Raw genomic sequence first — 19853 nt, 5'->3', positions numbered from 1 at the left:
AGGTAAGAGTCTCCAGCTTCAGAGATTTTTGCCGTTCGTTCCAGTCATTGGCAGCAGAGAACTGGAAGGAGAGGTGGCCAAAGGAGGAATTGGCTTTGGGGGTGACCAGTGAGATATGCGTGCTACAGGTGAGTGCTGCTATGGTGACCAGTGAGCTGAGATAAGGCAGGTCTTTACCTAACAGAGACTTGTAGATGACCTGGAGCCAGTGGGTTTGGCGACGAGTATGAAGCGATGGCCAGCCAACGAGAGTGTACAGGTCGCAGTGGTGGTTAATATATGGGGCTTTGGTGACAAAACAGATGGCACTGTGATAAAATGCATCCAATTTGTTGAGTCGAGTGGAGGATATTTTATAGATGACATCGTCGAAGTCAAGAATCGGTAGGATGGTCAGTTTTGCCAGAGTATGTTTGGCTGCATGAGTGAAGGATGCTTTGCTGCGAAATAGGAAGCCAATCCTAGATTTAATTTTGGATTGTGGAGATGCTTAATGTGAGTCTGGAAGGAGAGTTTACAGTCTAGCCAGACACCTAGGTATTTGTAGTTGTCCTCATATTCTAAACCAGAACCGTCCAGAGTAGTGATGCTGGATGGGCGGGCAGTGCCGGATGGTAGGGTCAGCGATCAGGCATTTTACTGGTTGAAGTGTAATGCATATTAAGCAGGACATTCATACAAGCCTTAAAATCCAATTTACAATCCAAAAGTCATGTGAAATGCACTCATAAGCAACATGTAAATGTAGGCTTTTTTTTGTTGCTGCAGCTCTGAGAACTCCCATGTTATGCCACCAACTTGCAACTCCTCACTCTAGTGCGGCAATGTTTGCAAACACAGAAAGAGGTCTTATCTTATTTCCAGCTTCTCTGATGGAACAGTATTTCTATTTATGGGAATCCTGCAACACAATCTTGACGTGTGACAGGCAAGGTTATTGAATGATAAATGAATGATTCTAACAGTATAATATATGAAATTCATCATACCCTTCTATTTAAAGCTATTTACAGTAGAGTGAGTGCACACATTTTCATGTGGCCTTTGCGGGAATCGAACCCACGACCCTTGTTGGTTGCCAGTCTTTAACAAATGAGATGAAGAATGAAACAAACCAGCACAAACCGGTTGTATACAATAGAAATACTTTTAATTTGATGTTTTATCACAGGCATCAACGTTAACAAGAATAAAAAATAAAAAAAGCAGGTTTGTATTCTCTCTGAATTTCATCGCTCACTCACACGCATCCCCATACACACCTAATGGACACAAAGGGAAAAAAATGACAAGAGATTCTGCTGGATTAAAATCGGTTATCAACCCTAGTAGACATCCTACTCCTCTGCGTACAATAGTGCACGCACACACGCTTCAACTGAGGTTCTCTTGATGTCTGTAGTCACCTCTACCTGGACAATGCGGAGATCCTGAGAAAGAGAAAAGGAAGGAGGGTTTATTGTGAGAAAGTAGTGAACAGATGGGAGTCCAAAGTAAATGTCCGGTGGTCAAAGAAGAACAGATTGTCCCCCTAGTCGGCTCAGGGATTCGAACCAGGTACCTTTAGGTTACTGGCCCAACGCTCTTAACCACAGGCTAACTGCAGCCCTAGGTCACCCTGAAGTGTGTGACAGATTGGAAATTCCACCTCTGACTGGGATGCGAACTCACAACCCTCAGCACCTTAACACAATGTACTCAAAAAGCGCGAAGGCATCGTGCATGTGAACTTGTTTACCATCCATGCTTTTCAAATCATTGAAGGGGAGCTAGGAACAGCACACTTCAGGGAGAATTTAAATTGGGCCAAGGACACGAGAGACTGTACTCACTGTAACTTCTCCTGCAGCAGCTCCAGCCTCTGTCGGTCGACGTAGCGCGAGAAGAGAGAGAGCAGGTTGGGAGGGGTGAAGAGAGGAGGGGACAGGGACGAGGAGGGCACGTTGAGCAGCTCCCTGGTCACAGAGAACACCAACTCTGTCCTGCGAGAGCGAAGGAAAGCAAGAGGCGAAAGGACACAGACAGGGTGGAGAGTTAGACTGCAACCACAATAAACAAACAGTGTTTTCAACAAACAAAATATGTATAGTTTTGTCGTTGCTGTGTGTTTCCAGAACCTGCCGCTAGGTGGAGACATCGACCATGCATCACTAGCCATTACTGGTACCTTATTTCATTAGCTTCTGATGGAAACAATACTAGCTAATATTGATGAATGTAAACATCTAACAGCCATTCTAAATGTTGCCAATCACAAAACACACCTTTTTCTGACTAGTAAGAGGTGGGCTGTGCTCACCATCGATTGTCATCCATGAGTTGACAGGTGGGGTTGGAGCTCTGCATTCGCTCTCCTTCACTCAGGATCAGGTAAAGCAGTGTCACACCAAACTGGGAGGATGGGAGAGAAAAAGAAAGAGATGGTAGAAAAGGAGAGACGGGGACAGGAAAAGTGAGCCCACTGACTTCATAACATCAATGCCATCATGGCCTTATCTATCGCCATTGAACCTGAACCAATATCACTGCTGGACAGAGGAAGGTAAGGTGCACTATTTTGCATCATTCTAACAGCAGGCCAGTGCAGGTACCTTATTTTGTAACACTCTGGACAGTTGACCCTCGCTGCCTTGCAGCTCCTGCAGCAAATCTGTGAGGGAGGCGCTAGATAGGGATGAGATCACTACGGCAATTGGCTCCACCAACCAGCACAGCACCTGGGGGAGAGCAATTATAGACCACTTATGAGCATTAAATTGTATGCATGTGTGTGCGTGCGTCTCTGTGTGTGTGGGCTTGAGTATCTCAGAGAACATAGTTTTTTTTTAAATAAAGACCTGACGCTAACCAACTTTGCGTGTATGTGTGCCTCTCTACCTGGTCCTGTTTGTCTTTCTTGGCCAGGGCTGGCAGGTTCCGGGCAATCCCCATGACAATGGTGGCGGCCTGCAGTGGAGGCAGGAAAGGGATGAGCCTGGAGATGAGGCGCTTTCCCTTACGCACCGACATGATCAACAGACACTGCTCGTCACTCACTCTGCAGGATGTGGGGACAGATGGAGAAGAGGCGAGTGAGTCTGCAGTGAATATTAGTGACGGGGGGAAGCAAAGCTTTTCAGGGACAATTAGGGTTTCCGCCAAATAGCTCCGGGGGGGTTGACTACTTGAAAGTTAAACATTGAACATTAGTGACAGCCGGTTGGCTGAGGGAGCGGTGAAGCAGGAGGGTATGGGGAGGTCATGTTCACCCCTTCCTCTCCTCCCTCCCCCTAATTCCAAATCATTCCCTAGCCCCTTCACCCTAGGCACTCAAGTTGATCTGAAAGGGTGGGATCGGTATAAGCAATAGTCATTTCCACCATATTTCTTCCACCTATCACAACCCTTCAGATCTACACAAGTGTCTAGGGAGGGGGAGCCCGGAGTCCATTTGGAATTCAGGGACCCACGTTCCCCTCCTCTCCCTCCCTCCCTCCCTCAGGCGCCGACGTTAATGACGGCCCGCTGCCAGTAAAAAAAAAAAAAATGTCGGCCCAGTGGATCTCATCAACTCCTTGGCGTATTTCTGCGTTCCAGTTCAACATTTACATGCTCTGTCGCAGTCCACTGTCGAAAACCACACGCAAAATGATTGGCCGTTCATTCAAGGTCCACCACACCCCCGTAAGTCACAACTGCTTGAGCAGAATATGAGTTGATGCCGTCACACGCGCTTGATTTATTTTAAGAAAAGTGATTTACAAAAAGTAAACCTTCAATAGTGAACCTAGTTGCTGGCTACTGTTGATAGACTTGAAAAAAGAAAGCTACAAAAACAAACGTAGCATTCATCTTGACCGGCCTAATGGAGCCAAATATTTATTTTATGGGACTCGTTCTTATAAAGGGGAAGCGGCCTATTTTGAAAATGTACAAAAAAAAAAATTCTCTCAAAATGGCATACTTTAGAAACAACAATTATTGCAACTAATACAATGTAATGACTCACATTGCCTCAATTATATTACACAGCTTTTTCAAACCATAATAACAATATGTAGCTGAATAGAGAGAAAGCATGCCAACCTATAGGCCTTGCAGGATCTTAATGCATTTGAACTACCCCAAGTCTGGGGCCAACAGATTTTTGGCCGACTGGGCCAGTGACCAAAAAAAAGGTTACCGTTGGAACTTGCTCACCTGTCGTCCCACTCCTTCCCCTTGAGGGAGCTGTAGACTGTGGGTCTTGTCCTCTCCCTCCTCCCCCTATCCCCCTCACTTACCCCATCCTCTCCATCCCTCCACCTCACCTGTCTTCCCACTCCTTCCCCTTAAGGGAACTGTAGAGTGTGGGTCTTGTCCTCTCTCCCTCTTCCCCCTCTTCCCCCGTCCTCTCCCTCTTCCCCCATCCTTCCTCTCCCCCTCCATCTCACCTCCCTCTTCTCCCCCCATCCTCTCCCTCTTCCCCCATCCTCTCCTCTCCATCCCTCCATCTCACCATCGTCCCACTCCTTCTCCTTGAGGCAACTGTAGAGTGTGGGTCTTGTCCTTCCCTCCTCCCCCTCACTTACCCCATCCTCTCCTCTCCATCCCTCCATCTCACCCGTCGTCCCACTCCTTCTCCTTGAGGGAGCTGTAGAGTGTGGGTCTTGTCCTCTCCCTCTTCCCCCATCCTCTCCATCCCTCCATCTCACCTGTCATCCCACTCCTTCTCCTTGAGGGAGCTGTAGAGCTGCTGCGTGTGGGTTTTGTGCTGCTCCAGCAGGGCCTCCCTCTGCTCCTCCGGCGTCTGCATGAAGCGCTTCTCAAAGTCCTGCACCTCCAGCAGCAGGCTGTACATCTGATGGAGAAAGAGAGAGGGGGAGGGAGATCATGTTCGGGTCCCCAGTGTGCCAAGCTCTCACGGGTGTTTTATCGGGATGCGTGGTAATAGTGCAGTTTCATAGATAATGAGTATATAGTAGTAAATGATTACAAATGTGAAAAAATAGAATAAATGAATAAAGATTGAACAATATATATGCTCCCAATAATTGAATAGGCAACACCAACGTTTAGGCACATAGTTACTGCTAGCTAGCTACGCAAGAAGGCACCAACACAAGATGGTTACAAAGAGATAATGGACTGTATACAGATATAATACATGTTAAGAGTGAGAGAGAGCACTGCAGAGTTCAAAACAGGAAGGAAGGAAGTTTTTAAAAAAATCAAGGTAATACAAATGAATGCAACCACAGAGCTGCAGAGACAACAAAGTAATCCTCCCCCTTCGTTCTCTTTACCTTCTCCACAGTGTAGAGGATCTGCCGTCTCTTATTCCACACCTGTTTCTCTCGCTTCTCCTGCGTGGGATAGAGGGAGCGGTTAGAGGAGTAGAATACAGTACTACCGCAGTGTTTCCCAAACGGGGGGTAGGCGGGCAGTCCCCGGGGGTTTGTGGGACATGTTTCCAAAATGTGCAAAAAAATAAATATTGGCGAATATATATAATATATATATATATATATATATTTCAATCTTAATAGACAGGAAAACATTTACTGAGGTCACTAGGGTGAAATCTCCAGTTTATTTTATATTTATAGGACTACTTTTTTTCAAACTTTAGTTTCGGTGTGCATTGCTCGGTCTCCCTGGTCTCTGTCCGCCTGTTTATCCTCTGCTCACGCCCAAGTGCACGTGACCCTCTGCTCCCCACTAGTGGCTCACCATTTCAGCTAACAGCTAGCTTTGAGTAGAAACTAACTATGGATTCATGGCTGAAACGCACCGTTTCAAGCAGCAGTAGCAGCACTAGCGCCAGCTCAAGTGAACCCGTGGAAAAAAGAAAGATCAAAGTAACAAAGTCCATTTCATGAACAGTATGTCCTCTTCGGTTTCACCTCCTGGAAAGTCGAGAGAAACTAAAGAAAGTGACTAGCGTGAACCAAAGCATTGAAGGCTTCATATGCTATGTCGCTACTTGTGGCCAAGTCAAAAAAAGCCATTCACTATAGCTGAGGAGTTCATTTTGCCTGCTGCTGCTGAAACTATGACTGATAAGACAGCAGCTGATGCACTGAAGAATGTACCATTGTCAAATATCACGGTGTGCTGTACAATCGACGACATGGGCGTTGATATTATTGATCCAAGTGGTGGGAAAGTTCCATTTCAGTTCATTTGAGCTGCAGTTGGACGAATGGACGGATGTCAGTTTTTAAACACAGTTGATTGCATTTATGCGATACTGAGACGCATTCGGTCCAGTGAGAAGCTTAACGGGGAGAGCGACAGGTGAAGATGTGTTTCACGTTATTGACAGCTTTTTCCTCAGAACACAATCTGGATGGGAAATCCTGTGTTCGCGTGTGCACGGATGGTGCGGCATCGATGACTGGGAGAATGAACGGATCAATTGCCCACATAAAGTAAACCCGGACATTGAATGGAATCACTATCATTCAGATGGAGGTATTGGTCAGCAAGAAAATGAGTCCCGAGTTCCATTATGTTTGTTTTTTTAAAGGCAGTGAAAGTGATTCACTCTATCCAGTCCAGGCCTCTGAATCACCAACTTGTTTTGAAAAGCTCTGTGATGACAGTGGGACTGAGTTCCAGCAGCCACTGCTTCCCACCGACATCCGTTGGTTACCCAGAGGGAAAACGCCTCCGCTTTTTTGAGCTGCGGGCCGAAGTGATTTTCTGTCTGAGCACTCGCACTCCCACTGTACTACCATACCCAGTACCACAGTACTACAATACCTACTAAAATAAAACCGTTATTATGGGTAAGTTTGATGGGGTAAACTTTGGGTCATGATAGGGGCTGCATCAAATGTTATTTTGGGGGGGGGCTATTAGACCCCTCCCCCCACTACATTTATAGGGTCCTAGACTACAGATTAACACACACACACTATAAGGTTTAATATTGTTCCACAGTTCTTTTTTAGTCTCTATAAGAAACGCTCTGAGAGATGTGTGTTATTGCAGTCAAAATAGGGTGTCTGTGAGAAAGCGCCTCAAGGCCAAAAGAGATTCATAGACACAGAACTCTGCAGGGGAGTGAAAGAGATGAGACAAGTCAGACATACCACTATAAAGCAACTTGGGGAGTGGAAAATTACTGCTGAGCCCTTAGAAAACACTGGAACTAGTGTCTCTCCTGCAAGTTTGTAAAACTGAATATGCATGGGCTTGGTCTCATGAGTAGAAGGAATTGACCTAGGCAGTTACATCACTAGGGTTTGAATGCAAGCATATTAAAAGCAACTTGGACTTTTCCTATTTTGCAGAACTCAGGAGACACATCAGCTGGGTGTTTGATCTTTGACTTCTGTCGAGAGCTGTATTTTGATTAAAATTGTTATGATTTATAAGTGCACATTTAGATTATTTCTTAAGTAAATAACGGAGCCCAGAAAAAAGGAACCAACAAGTTCCTGAAAATTATTAATGTTGTCCTGTCTCCATATCAATGCAGGAAGGATAGACCTAACAACTGACAGTAACATCTGGAGGAGCGAGACAAAAGCAATATAATAATAACAGAGCGTGATAAGGAACGGGGAACATACGTCAGAGACAAAAACAGTAGGAGATAGAATGGCAGGACTCATGAGACACAGGAGTCTGGAGAGATTGTGGTGTGTGTAGTACGTACCTCGTCATCAGTGCGACTAGTCACCACCGTGTCGATCATCTTCCTGGGGTTGTTGACGCTGGACACAGTTAGCTTACCCAGCGAGCCTGCAAACTGCACTGTGGGGGGGGGTAGATCTCGGTAAAAATAGTATTGGTTCTCATTTTAATACTTGTTTGAGCTTGCCTGGTGCAAAGGAACCCATGCTATAGTCCCAAAAGTGCAAACCTGGCCTATTTAGGAACCAGCGCAGTAGTCCCCAAAGTGCAAACCCTGCCCATTTGGTACACCAGGTAGTGTGCCAAACATTATTTGAACTCAGGTCTGGATTTCATAATTGATCATGTATCATCCTAGTTTTATAATAATCATTCATGCGTTACCTGGTCTGTAGGTGTGTTCCAGCTTGGCCACCTGGGGGGTGATGAGTTTGGTGGTGTGCTCCTTCCTCACACCGTCTCTGTCTCGCTCCTGCCTCTTCTCCAACTTCTCAAAGTAATTCTGCCAGGCAACACAACATTGGCATCTATTTATTTACATATTTCTGCATCTAATCCACCATAAACAGGGACAACTACTGAAGATAAAAGTTTCCTAATCATATAAAAATGTATCAGGATAATTAAATTAAAAAGGTGGAGCTCTGACAACAAAGGTCAAAGGACAGCAAGACCTATCGGTCCCTAGAAGCAGGTGAACAGGGATTAGATTGAGGTAGACCGCCAAGTGGAACTAATAAAGGATCTGAAGGACAGGCCTGGAACAGCTGTTTCCCTGGTGGACATTATGATCTTGTTTATGACATGCTCCCTCCTTATCCCATTCTGAATTGGTCTGTCTAGCCTGGTAACGATCAGATAGAAACAACGTAAGGACTCGTGTAAGCTCAATAAATTAAATTTCTATTTCATCTCATTCTAGGTTGGTCAGTAGGACAGAAGGTGATGGATAGTTCACATATAAACATTGTGTAAAGCCGACATGCATCTTTGCAAGAGGTTGCGTCAGGTTTATAACTGACATTACTATCTGCTTGTTCAGAACGTCACGCCCTCCAGCACATAACCCTGCACTGACCTGGGTCATGTTTATTAGGGAACACCGTAGCAAAACATTTTGCAGCGGAAAATGACGAGCGTTAATTGGACCAAGTCCAGGTAGCCATTCCCCATTTCAATCAATTTTTTTGTGCAGTTAAATAGCGCTTGGCACACCGCCTGGTGTACCAAATGGGCAGTGTTTGCACTTTGGAGACTATTGCATTGGTTCCTTTGCACCTAGTGAATACAATCCGGGGTAATGTTCATTAGGGTACGCAGAAGTAAAAAAATGTTTAAAGATTTTGCACCAGAAAACAAAAAAACAGGCGTTTCTTTTAGGACCAACTACTCACTCCCTATTTCAGTCCATTTTGTTCCGTTTGGTACCTAATGAACAGGGCCATGGCTTTTTCCATTGACTTGGCTGTACTGACCTGGTAGTAGTAGTCATCCAGGTAGGGATCAGTGCTCTGCAGCTGCATCATCTGGATCTTGGCCACCCACTCCTTCTCCCTCTGGCTCATCAAGTTACTGTAGGGGTCCCTGCTCCGCCAGTCCCCAACACGCCCGCCACGCTCACTGGGGAGAAAGACGATAGGGGAGGCAAAGTGAGAAAGAGGCTCCAAAGCTGCTTCAGATACAGGTTAGCTGAATGTAAAGCATTACATTCAAGGAAATTCGTGAGGCAGTTTATGGCAACAGCACTGTGGATAGATATGGAGGAGACATGCGGATGCTGGGACAACTCAAATGATTTATACACACACACACTTCAATCTACATACCCTCCTCTACTCTGCATCCTCTGGGTGAGCATGCGGCGGTGCTGGGGGTGCAGGTGCGTGGTGTTGTGCCGGATGATGGGACAAGGGACGTGGTTGTGGTTGGGAGGGGGGGGCCCGCCGGGGTGGGGACCCATCCTGTGGGGAGGGGGCTGGCCGAAGAAGGGTCTGAAGCCTCCGCCACCAGGCAGCAACGGGGGACCCTGACAGCCCCTGGGGAAGCCAGCAACCTGAGAGGGGGAGAAGGAAAGAAAAATGTAAATGAATCCATTTTTATTATCGTCACGTCCAGGGAAGTTCAATCCAAGCTTGATGAAAATTTTGAAAAGGAGGGGTTCCATTTCAGTCCTTATATACTTCTCCACAAACAAGTTATATAAGCATGATTTACATTACTCATTATTAACGTTGGTTCCTGCATGTGACTGACTAGGCTCCTCTCAAAGTTAGGACCTTGAAACTGAGAAGGATCCCAGAGCAACGTTCTGGGAGTACTGCCAATTGGTCTGAGGTGGTGGTCACCTGCACGAACCAAGAGAGTGAGAGGTGTGTACAATTCAAGGATGTCTTCAGACAAAATGTTCCCTCGTGTGTTTATGCAAACACCAACATAACCACATAATAATAATAAACCACATAATAGTATGTAAAGACGTTCATAGGTATGTTGCACATGTGAATAATTTTTGTTCATAGGGAGTGAGCATGCGGTGTATTCCCTACGCACCAATCAGAAGCAAAAGGTCTGAAACAGGGAGGGACTAAATTACCTTGCAGATTTTTAAACAATATGTTTATTAATTTTTTTTAACAAGACTTAAATAAGCAGAAATATTACATGGGAAAAAATAACAGCAAAAACCACATCAAAAGTTAACAGCAATACAAAATAAATACATTCTGAAACATTAAGACAAAACAGAAGTGTTACAGAAGCATAAAACCACCAAAATTATATTTTACAGCAGTCTGATCTAATGGGATAGAACATATTTGGGACACATTTCAGATGAAACACAGCGCAACAAGCCAACCGGATCTCTCTCACCACCACCCCACATGCACACAAAGCATAGAACACTACCCAGTTCCCTTCATTAGCCAATACGTTGCAACACTTTTTGGTACGGTGTGCACTTACGAATGAATACACCCCAGGTGGCCAAATTTGTGAGTGAGACGGCTCAAGGCGAGTGCATTCAGGTGTACGGATGAGAACACAGGTGAGCGTTGTGTCCAGTGATTTGTAGCGTGTAATCTTGGTGGGACAAACTCAAAAAAATGTTTTTAGATGCATACCAGCATATCCACTACACAACACATTCAATGGACTATAACGTTGACAGACGGTGTCCAAAACTGATAGAACCTACGTCAGGTGTTCGACAGCTTTATAACTGTTACACCTGGCTATCAGTGGATCCTTGTCTTACAGCGAAACAGTTGGTTCAGTCTCATGTACTTCCTTTAAAATAAAACATAGCTGATATGGCTGAATTGCTTAAAACAAATGTGGTTTCTAATGACAATTGAGATGTACAAACTGTGGCATAAGGGGACGACGAGCGAATAAGAGGCAATCCGGATTTTCGATTAATACAAATGAGCGAGCTAGGACGGACATAGTAGATTATAACCTTTTGTTCAGAAACGTATAGCAACAGAATTCAGAACATGGGCATTTCTTACAATATTCTCCCTGTACACCAAGTCAGAACCACAGGATAAAGGAGGCATAGAAGCAGACAATGAAAGCATTTACAATATTCAATGACATTTATCTGAAACAGGCTCAGGGCTACATGTGCCCCAGCAAGTCAGAACAGTAGGCTAAATTACGAGGGGGAAAAGGGACCAAATTATTAGGGTGAGGCACATGGGCTACTAACATACACTTAGTATTACTTTCTTAACTACAGTACACATATCTCCCTGGCATATTATATAATTTATGCAGCAGCATACAATACATTTTTGGACTCACCTTGTTGTTCTGTGCTCACTTGAACTGGAAGGTGGCGCGGCGGTCCTTGGTGGACAAATTTTGTCACCAAAGTCTGGCATTCTCTGGATTCATGGTGCTTTCGAGACAACTGAGAACTCGGGAAAAAACAAGGTTGAATCATGACGTTAGTGATCTTCAGGTCGGAGCTCTAGAAAGAGGCAGAGTTCCCGACTTGGAATTCTGAGTTGGATGACCGCTCAAAATGTATTTTCCCTGTCGGAGGTCGTTTTCTCCCCCAGAGTTCCCAGTTGTCGTTAACTCACTGAAGTCAGATTGTTCATAGTTCCGAGTTTCCAGTTGTTTTGAAAGCGGCAGAAGTCATGTTGAATTGACAGCATGGCCAATGTTGAATGTTTATCCTTTGAAGGTTGGAAAAGAGACCCTTAAACCCAGACTTTGACCACACATCCACTCCACTGAATAGCAGGCTAATGATTGCTTTGCAATGCTTGCAGTTAGCCACTGATTCCTCACAAGCCACTCATTGTTGAATTTGGATTTCCAACTTGTTGTGTAATGTTTATGTCCAATGGCCGTTGAGCACCGATACGTTTTATCTACAAATTCTCTTCATATGACAAGGATTGAAAAGGATGACAGTAGATTGTCGACTTGATTCATGATGACTGCTAGCTTGCTAGCTAAGATTTTGAAAGTATGTTGTTGACATGATCAGTCCAATCAAAGCTACTGTATGTATGTAGATAAAATTATGTTATATCTGTGGCCATTGACCTTGAACCTTCTTGGATGGGCACTTCTAATGTAACTCTATGGCAGCACCCAAGTGCCTTGAATTTTCGAGCTCTCCCCATAGATTTTGTAGTAGTGTCCCCATGAGTGACAGAACACTGAGCCAATCACAGAGCAACTAGAGAACATTACCAACCCCTATGCTCCATATTTTCCGCTGGCTGCCCCACCACAGCAAGCACCAAGTTATGCTGAAACACCTGCATTTTTGTGTTGCCTTACTCAAGAAAGCAAAAAAAGAGACCATGTTTGTACGCAGCTTTATTAACTCAATGACCTTTTATAAAAATATATATTTTTACATTGTTTGTAAACTGATATGTGACACATAATGCCAAAATAACATGCTAAACTCTGCCCCACCTGACCTGAATGACAGGTTGCCACTGGTTGAGTCTCACCTGAGAGTTGAGCATCTGGGCGCGTTGGATCTGGGACAGAACGGGGCCCACGCCGGCCGGGAACGGAGGACGACACAGAGGAGAGTTCTAACAGAGAGAGAGAACCCAACTCAGAACCAACACTGACCTGGAAACTGCATCTGCAGTGAGCTAACCAAGCTAGCTGCTATGGAATAATTAATATTTTGTGTTTATATATCCACCCTCACGGAAGTAACTGACCATGAGAAGTCAACACTCATTCAACAATTGGTCAAAAAGATCACAAAAGACCAACAAAATAAAAACACTTTACATTCCACAACTTCACATGTCCCACCTAATGAAGTAAGGGAAGGCCGGAGAGGTAGGACTCACAGCGATGTTTAAGAGGGTGTTGGGAGAGATGCGCTCAGGGAAGGAAGGGGGGTAGCGGTGTTGGTGGTGGACCGGGGCTCGCACATGAACGGCGGTGGGGTGGTGGATCTGCAACACACACAGGAGAGAGAGCGAGAGGGTTTCAATACAACTCGTTAGCCTATAACTGTACACAGATAGAGGGTTAACTCCAGCTTTGCAACAGATAGGAAGAGAGTAGAGGCAGAAACAGGAGGATAACACCAAGCAGTTACTAATAGTCTAATAGAGTGGTTTCAAACTCCAGGCCCGTGGGCTAACGTAGTGAGTCGGGGGCCAGATGTGGCCCATGAACTGGAAGTTTGAACAGTAGTTACTATGAACCGTAGTTACTTCTGCAGAATAATGCCATGTTATACAAAACTACACTGACAAGGGCATACACAGTTCACAAGAAATAACCAAAATTACACAAATAACTATTTAAAATATAAGTGGGAGGGCAGAATTCTCCCACTGACCTGCTGATGATGATGATGATGATTCATAGCATGACTCATCGGCTGCTTGGGCGGAGTCCCGATAGGCACAGCCCTCACTGGTGGGCTACCAATCACGGGAGAGGACGAGCGAGGCGGGGGGGCCCTTTCCGACAAGTCCCGCCCATCCTCGCTCGTCATTGGCGGAGGCCGATTGGGCAGCCCCACTTCTTTGATGATAGACATAAGTGGACTGTCCTGGAAAGAAGAAACAGAGTTTAACTTTTGGATCAATAAAGTCTACAATCAATAATTAATACAATTGGTTTAAACAAGATCTGTTAAGTCATTCAGAGGGCAAATGCGCCAGCTACAGTGGGGCAAAAAAGTATTTAGTCAGCCACCAATTGTGCAAGTTCTCCCACTTAAAAAGATGAGAGAGGTCTGTAATTTTCATCATAGGTACACTTCAACTATGACAGACAAAATTAGAAAAAAAATCCAGAAAATCACATTGTAGGATTTTTTATGAATTTATTTGCAAATTATGGTAGAAAATAAGTATTTGGTCACCTACAAACAAGCAAGATTTCTGGCTCTCACAGACCTATAACTTCTTCTTTAAGAGGCTCCTCTGTCCTCCTCTCGTTACCTGTATTAATGGCACCTGTTTGAACTTGTTATCCGTATAAAATACACCTGTCCACAACCTCAAATAGTCACACTCCAAACTCCACTATGGCTTAGACCAAAGAGCTGTCAAAGGACACCAGAAACAAAATTGTAGACCTGCACCAGGCTGGGAAGACTGAATCTGCAATAGGTAAGCAGCTTGGTTTGAAGAAATCAACTGTGGGAGCAATTATTAGGAAATGGAAGACATACAAGACCACTGATAATCTCCCTTGATCCCAAGATCTCACCCCGTGGGGTCAAAATGATCACAAGGATGGTGAGCAAAAATCCCAGAACCACACGGGGGGACCTAGTGAATGACCTGCAGAGAGCTGGGACCAAAGTAACAAAGCCTACCATCAGTAACATACTACGCCGCCAGGGACTCAGGCCCGTCTGAAGTTTGCTGGAGAGCATTTGGATGATCCAGAAGAAGATTGGGAGAATGTCATATGGTCAGATGAAACCAAAATATAACTTTTTGGTAAACTCAACTCGCCGTGTTTGGAGGACAAAGAATGCTGAGTTGTATCCAAAGAACACCATACCTACTGTGAAGCATGGGGGTGGAAACATCATGCTTTGGGGCTGTTTTTCTGCAAAGGGACCAGGACGACTGATCTGTGTAAAGGAAAGAATGAGTGGGGCCATGTATCGTGAGATTGAGTGAAAACCTCCTTCCATCAGCAAGGGCATTTAAGATGAAACGTGGCTGGGTCTTTCAGCATGACAATGATTCCAAACACACCGCCCGGGCAATGAAGGAGTGGCTTCATAAGAAGCATTTCAAGGTCCTGGAGTTGCCTAGCCAGTCTCCAGATCTCAACCCCATAGAAAATCTTTGGAGGGAGTTGAAAGTCTGTGTTGCTCAGCAACAGCCCCAAAACATCACTGCTCTAGAGGAGATCTGCATGGAGGAATGGGCCAAAATACCAGCAACAGTGTGTGAAAACCTTGTGAAGACTTACAGAAAATGTTTGACCCCTGTCATTGCCAACTAAGGGTATATAACAAAGTATTGAGAAACTTTTGTTATTGACCAAACACTTATTTTCCACCATAATTTGCAAATAAATTCATTTAAAAAATCCTACAATGTGAATTTCTGGATTTTTCCCCCTCATTTTGTCTGTCATAGTTGAAGTGTACCTATGATGAAAATTACAGGCCTCTCATCTTTTTAAGTGGGAGAACTTGCACAATTGGTGGCTGACTAAATACTTTTTTGCCCCACTGTATGTTGTTTTTCATGTAAAGTACTGGGCCACATTCAGCAAGGCACAACGTTACAACTTAACCAAAAAGCAGTGTTCTTATTTGACAAATTCAGGAAGTACATCACCCATTACAGCCCGTTTCAAAGCAGGCAGGCGTCTTACCTCCATTTGAGTGATTAGTCCAGGGGTGATGCTCACAGGCCCGAATCCCAAGTTGTTCTCCCAGATATTGTGAGAGTTCATCTGAAAGAAAGAGGCAGAGGAAGAGAAAGAGTGTCAGAAGGCACCGCTCCCCTAAGTGATGCATAATAATTGTCCCTCATTGAACGAGCTGATAGGTTTTGGAGAAGGAAACTATAACGTTGTTCTGCAGCATTTAGAGCTACAGAATACTAGATCAGTGGTTCTCAAACCTCTCCTTGGCGACCCCCAGACATTTCAAAATTATGTTGTAGCTCTGAACCAGCTCACGTTATTCACCTAGTCAAGAGTTTGCTATTTCGTTGACAAGTTGAGTCAGGTGTGCCTAACTCTGGCATAGATCAAATACATGGAACGGCTGGGGGTACCCAGGAGAGGTTTGAGAACCACTGCACAAGATACAATGATCTGCAGCATTACTATAGTATAACATACTAGACTGTCTCACCTGTTGCATGGGGGCCGCCCCTCGTCGTAAAAGGTGCTGATGCTGCTGGTAGCTAAGCAGGGAGAGGTGCGGTGGGCCGGGGGATAGCCCAGACGGGGTCAGCTGGTGGTGGGGAGGGAGCTGGGAGGGGTTGTGATGCTGCTGGGGAATGGAAGGGGGAGGAGGGAGACCAGTGGACCGGTCATCAGGCCCGGCTGGACCCCCCACACTGGCGATGGCCGGGTCCGCCCCGAGAATCAACATGGCTAGGGACTCGGCTAGGTCGCCTCCCCCCCTCTCCTCCAGGCCCGGAGGGGGCATCGAAGAGAGGGAGTGATGTGGTGGTGGGAGGGAAGACGGATGGGGGACGCGACTGGCGGGAGGAGGAAGGTGAACAGTGGAGGCGTTTCCTCCTCCCATCCCTAGTGTCCCTAGCCCTAAACTTCCGAGTCCATCGTTCTTTTGTTCTTCGAGCTCGGCTAGCCGCTTGTGCTCCTCCTGCCAGTCATCGTCTGTAGGAGGTAATACGTCATTCCATTATCACAGGTGTCATCCATCCAAGTAATAAAGACTGACTGACAAATGGGGGATATTAACTGTGAATGTTAACATTAGCAATGAGGTAAAGGCCGATACTTATAATTAACCTACGGTGCCAGTGTGTTTCTGCTTTAGGCAATTCCTTTGTCATTGGCTAATTTGGCACGACAGAGATTTTACCATGACCACAGCATTGAAGCTAGCTAAAGCAGAAACAGACTTGAATACCCTGCGTGTATTGTATGCAGAAAAGGCTTGGATATAGTGTGTGCAGTGCAGATTTGCATAGTGTAAACTATGCTTTTGTGGAATGTACTATGTGCTGTAGCCTATTGCCTGTTCCTGAGTAGTTTATGAAGAAAATGTGAAACAATGCATCCGTTTGATGCTTTCCATTCAAGTCATGTATAGCTGTACTTTATACGGCCTAAAATAAGTTCATATGGGCAAATTATGTATGTATGTATGTATAGTAAAACATAGCATATTTTGATCAGTCATGAAAATACAACCGTTCATGCAGGAAAACAATTCTGGTCAAAGGCTGACATTTGGACGTTTCAATTTTTCAAAAGAAACACTTATAGAAATGGAGACATCGTGATTTTAGAGATAATGTAACAGCTGATGTTTAAGGGGACTACAACAGTCAATTTGATACTGGGTTCTCACCATCAGGTTTTTCACATTATTCAAATTTAATAAAGTCACATTCACAATTCGACTGCCCACCATGTATTAATTGACATTAAAGGAGATACACATTGGGTCTAAATCTAGGACAAAATATATATCAGGTCATGGAAGTTTTTTTAAAGCCCACTAGACGACTCATTTGTCGTCATTCTAAACGTCATGAATAATGGAAAGGAAAATACTGTTGGGTGTTGTGCAATAGCCTACACAATTATGCAGTGGACTAGGTGTCCAATCCGATGCACAAAATCGTATGAAAACACCCAGCAGACGTTTAGTGCCAATCGCGCACACATGGGCGCGGACGAAAGAGTCACCGACAAAAGGAGCTTGCTTCTGCTGGCGAGAACACAAAAACGTTGCGGAGGTGCTTCAGTAGATGGTAAAGCCTTCTGTGCCTTTGTCATTCAGAACAAGAAGAGTGTGTGGTTGGCTCAGTCTTTCATGCTCTTAGTATGCCACCAAACGACATGCTATAGCTAAGCTAACCATGTGTCTCAAAACAGTAGAGCTGACCCCATTTAGTCTACTTTTTGGTCGATAGGCTGTTGGGTCAACCAAGATTTTTTGTAGTTAAGCAGTCTAAAGTATACAGTACCAGTCAAAAGTTTGGACACCTACTCATTCAAGGGGTTTTACCCCTTTACTCTTTTCTACATTGTAGAATAGTAGACATCAAAACTACGAAATAATACATATGTAATCATGTTGTAACCAACAAACAAAAAAAACAGTTAAACAAAACATGTTTATATTTGAGATTCTTCAAAGTAGCCACTCTTTGCATTGATGAAAGCTTTGCATACTCCTGGCATTCTCTCAACAAGCTTCACCTGGAATGCTTTTCCAACAGTCTTGAAGGAGTTCTCACATATGCTGAGCACTTGTTGGCTGCTTTCCCTTCACTCTGCGGTCCAACTCATCCCAAACCATCTAAATTGGGTTGAGGTCAGGTGATTATGGAGGCCAGGTCATCTGATGCAGCACTCCATCACTCTCCTCCTTGGCCAAATAGCCCTTACACAGCCTGGAAGTGTGTTGGGTCATTGTCCTGTTGAAAAACAAATGATAGTCCCACTAAGCGCAGACCAGAAGGGATGGCGTATCGCTGCAGAATGCTGTGGAAGCCATGCTGGTAAAGTGAGCCTTTGAATTATAAATAAATCACTGAGTGTCACCAGCAAAGCACACCCACACCATCACACCTCCTTTCACGGTGGGAAGCACTCATGCAGAGATCATCCATTCACCTAATCTGCGTCTCACAAAGACACAGCAGTTGGAACCAAAAATTTGGACATCAGACCAAAGGACAGATTTCCACCGGTCTAATGTCCATTGTTCGTGTTTCTTGGCCCAAGGTGTCTTTAGTAGTGGTTTCTTTGCAGCAATTCGGCCATGAAGGCCTGTTTCACGCAGTCTCCTATGAACAGTTGATGTTGAGATGTGCCTGTTACTTCAACTCTGAAGCATTTATTTGGCCTGCAATTTCTATGGCTGTTAAATCTAATGACCTTATCCTCTGCAGCAGAGGTAACTCTGGGTCTTCCTTTCCTGTGGTGGTCCTCATGAGAGACAGTTTCATCATAGCGTTTGATGCTTTTTGAGACTGCAGTTCTTGACATTTTCCAGATTACTTTAAGACATGAAGGTCAGTCAATGATGGACTGTCATTTCTCTTTGCTTATTTGAGCAGTTCTTGCCATAATATGGACTTGGTGTTCTACCAAATAGGGCTTTCTCTGTATACCCCCCACCTTGTCACAACACAACTGATTGGCTCAAACGCATTGAGGAAAGAAAATCCACAAATTAACTTTTAACAAGGCACACCTGTTAATTTAAAATCATTACAGGTAACTACCTCACGCAGCTGGTTGAGAGAATGCCTAGTGTGCAAAGCTGTAATCAAGGCAAAAGGTGGCTACTTTGAAGAATCTCAAATATATTTTGATTTGTTGAACACTTTTTTGGTTACTACATAATTCCATAAATCAAAATCAAATGTATTTGTCAAATATACGTGTTTAGAATATGTTATTGCAGGTGTAGCGAAATGCTTGTTTCTAGCTCCAACAGTGCAGTAATATCTAAATTTCACAACACACACAAATCTAAAGTAAAGGAATTAAGAATATAGAAATAGTTGGGCAAGCAATATTAAATATAGTAGAATAGGTTAGACCAGGGGTGCCCAGACCTTCTTCCTAATGAGGTCTACTTTTTTATGGTGGATTAAACTGAAATTGCAACCAATCACAGCCGGTTGTGATACAGCCAACCTAACTAAGAAATACATTTGACGATAGAATTCTCCCTCCACCCTCCTTGTAGGCAAGTCTATTGTCCAGATACCTGCTAATAGGCATGGCATTGTACAACATGACTGTTTGAAAGAGTATTTTCCAGTCAGCAACCATTTGTTTACCTTCATTAAACAACTTTGTTCCAATATTTCTGCAATTCAGTGATTTATTCCCAGAGTAATTTGTTATGGATCCCATAACTAATTAAATATAGGCATTTTGAAAGAGTATTTTTTTACCATTATTTTATTAACGAAAGCATTAAGAAGTCATTCTTAGTTACATTGTTTTAGTTTGAACGTGCAGACTGGCACTAACAGAATAGAACAGCAGGAACGTTTCCCTAGTCAGCACCACTATTAGTGCAATGCCCCTAAAATGTGTTGCTC

General features: G+C 44.3%; 1 protein-coding gene across 4 annotated transcripts in view; it reads right to left on the bottom strand.

Moving 5' to 3' along the window:
- Positions 1-1133: 1133 nt before the first annotated feature.
- LOC112261415 (protein PAT1 homolog 1) overlaps positions 1134-19853 on the bottom strand; it is a 28413-nt gene continuing 9693 nt past the window's right edge. For 2 of the 4 annotated variants that reach the window (XM_024436715.2, XM_024436717.2), the window contains exons 3-18: positions 15944-16434; positions 15457-15537; positions 13445-13660; positions 12945-13055; positions 12588-12674; positions 9432-9658; positions 9081-9225; positions 7990-8107; positions 7628-7725; positions 5265-5324; positions 4674-4819; positions 2878-3037; positions 2592-2717; positions 2300-2391; positions 1833-1982; positions 1134-1430 (exon numbers count right to left, since the gene is read on the bottom strand). In XM_024436715.2, coding sequence (XP_024292483.1) covers positions 1409-1430; positions 1833-1982; positions 2300-2391; positions 2592-2717; positions 2878-3037; positions 4674-4819; positions 5265-5324; positions 7628-7725; positions 7990-8107; positions 9081-9225; positions 9432-9658; positions 12588-12674; positions 12945-13055; positions 13445-13660; positions 15457-15537; positions 15944-16434 — 2330 coding nt within the window. In that variant the 3' untranslated portion in view covers positions 1134-1408. Of the gene's footprint in view, positions 1431-1832; positions 1983-2299; positions 2392-2591; positions 2718-2877; positions 3038-4673; positions 4820-5264; positions 5325-7627; positions 7726-7989; positions 8108-9080; positions 9226-9431; positions 9659-12587; positions 12675-12944; positions 13056-13444; positions 13661-15456; positions 15538-15943; positions 16435-19853 lie in introns of those variants that run through there. The other 2 variants (XM_024436716.2, XR_006084528.1) reach the window with 2 other exon arrangements.

This window comes from Oncorhynchus tshawytscha, linkage group LG11 (assembly GCF_018296145.1).
Source record: "Oncorhynchus tshawytscha isolate Ot180627B linkage group LG11, Otsh_v2.0, whole genome shotgun sequence".
Classification (NCBI taxonomy): domain Eukaryota; kingdom Metazoa; phylum Chordata; class Actinopteri; order Salmoniformes; family Salmonidae; genus Oncorhynchus; species Oncorhynchus tshawytscha.
The sequence above is the reverse complement of the archived record's forward strand: the minus strand, read 5'-3'. Positions and strand labels throughout refer to the sequence as shown.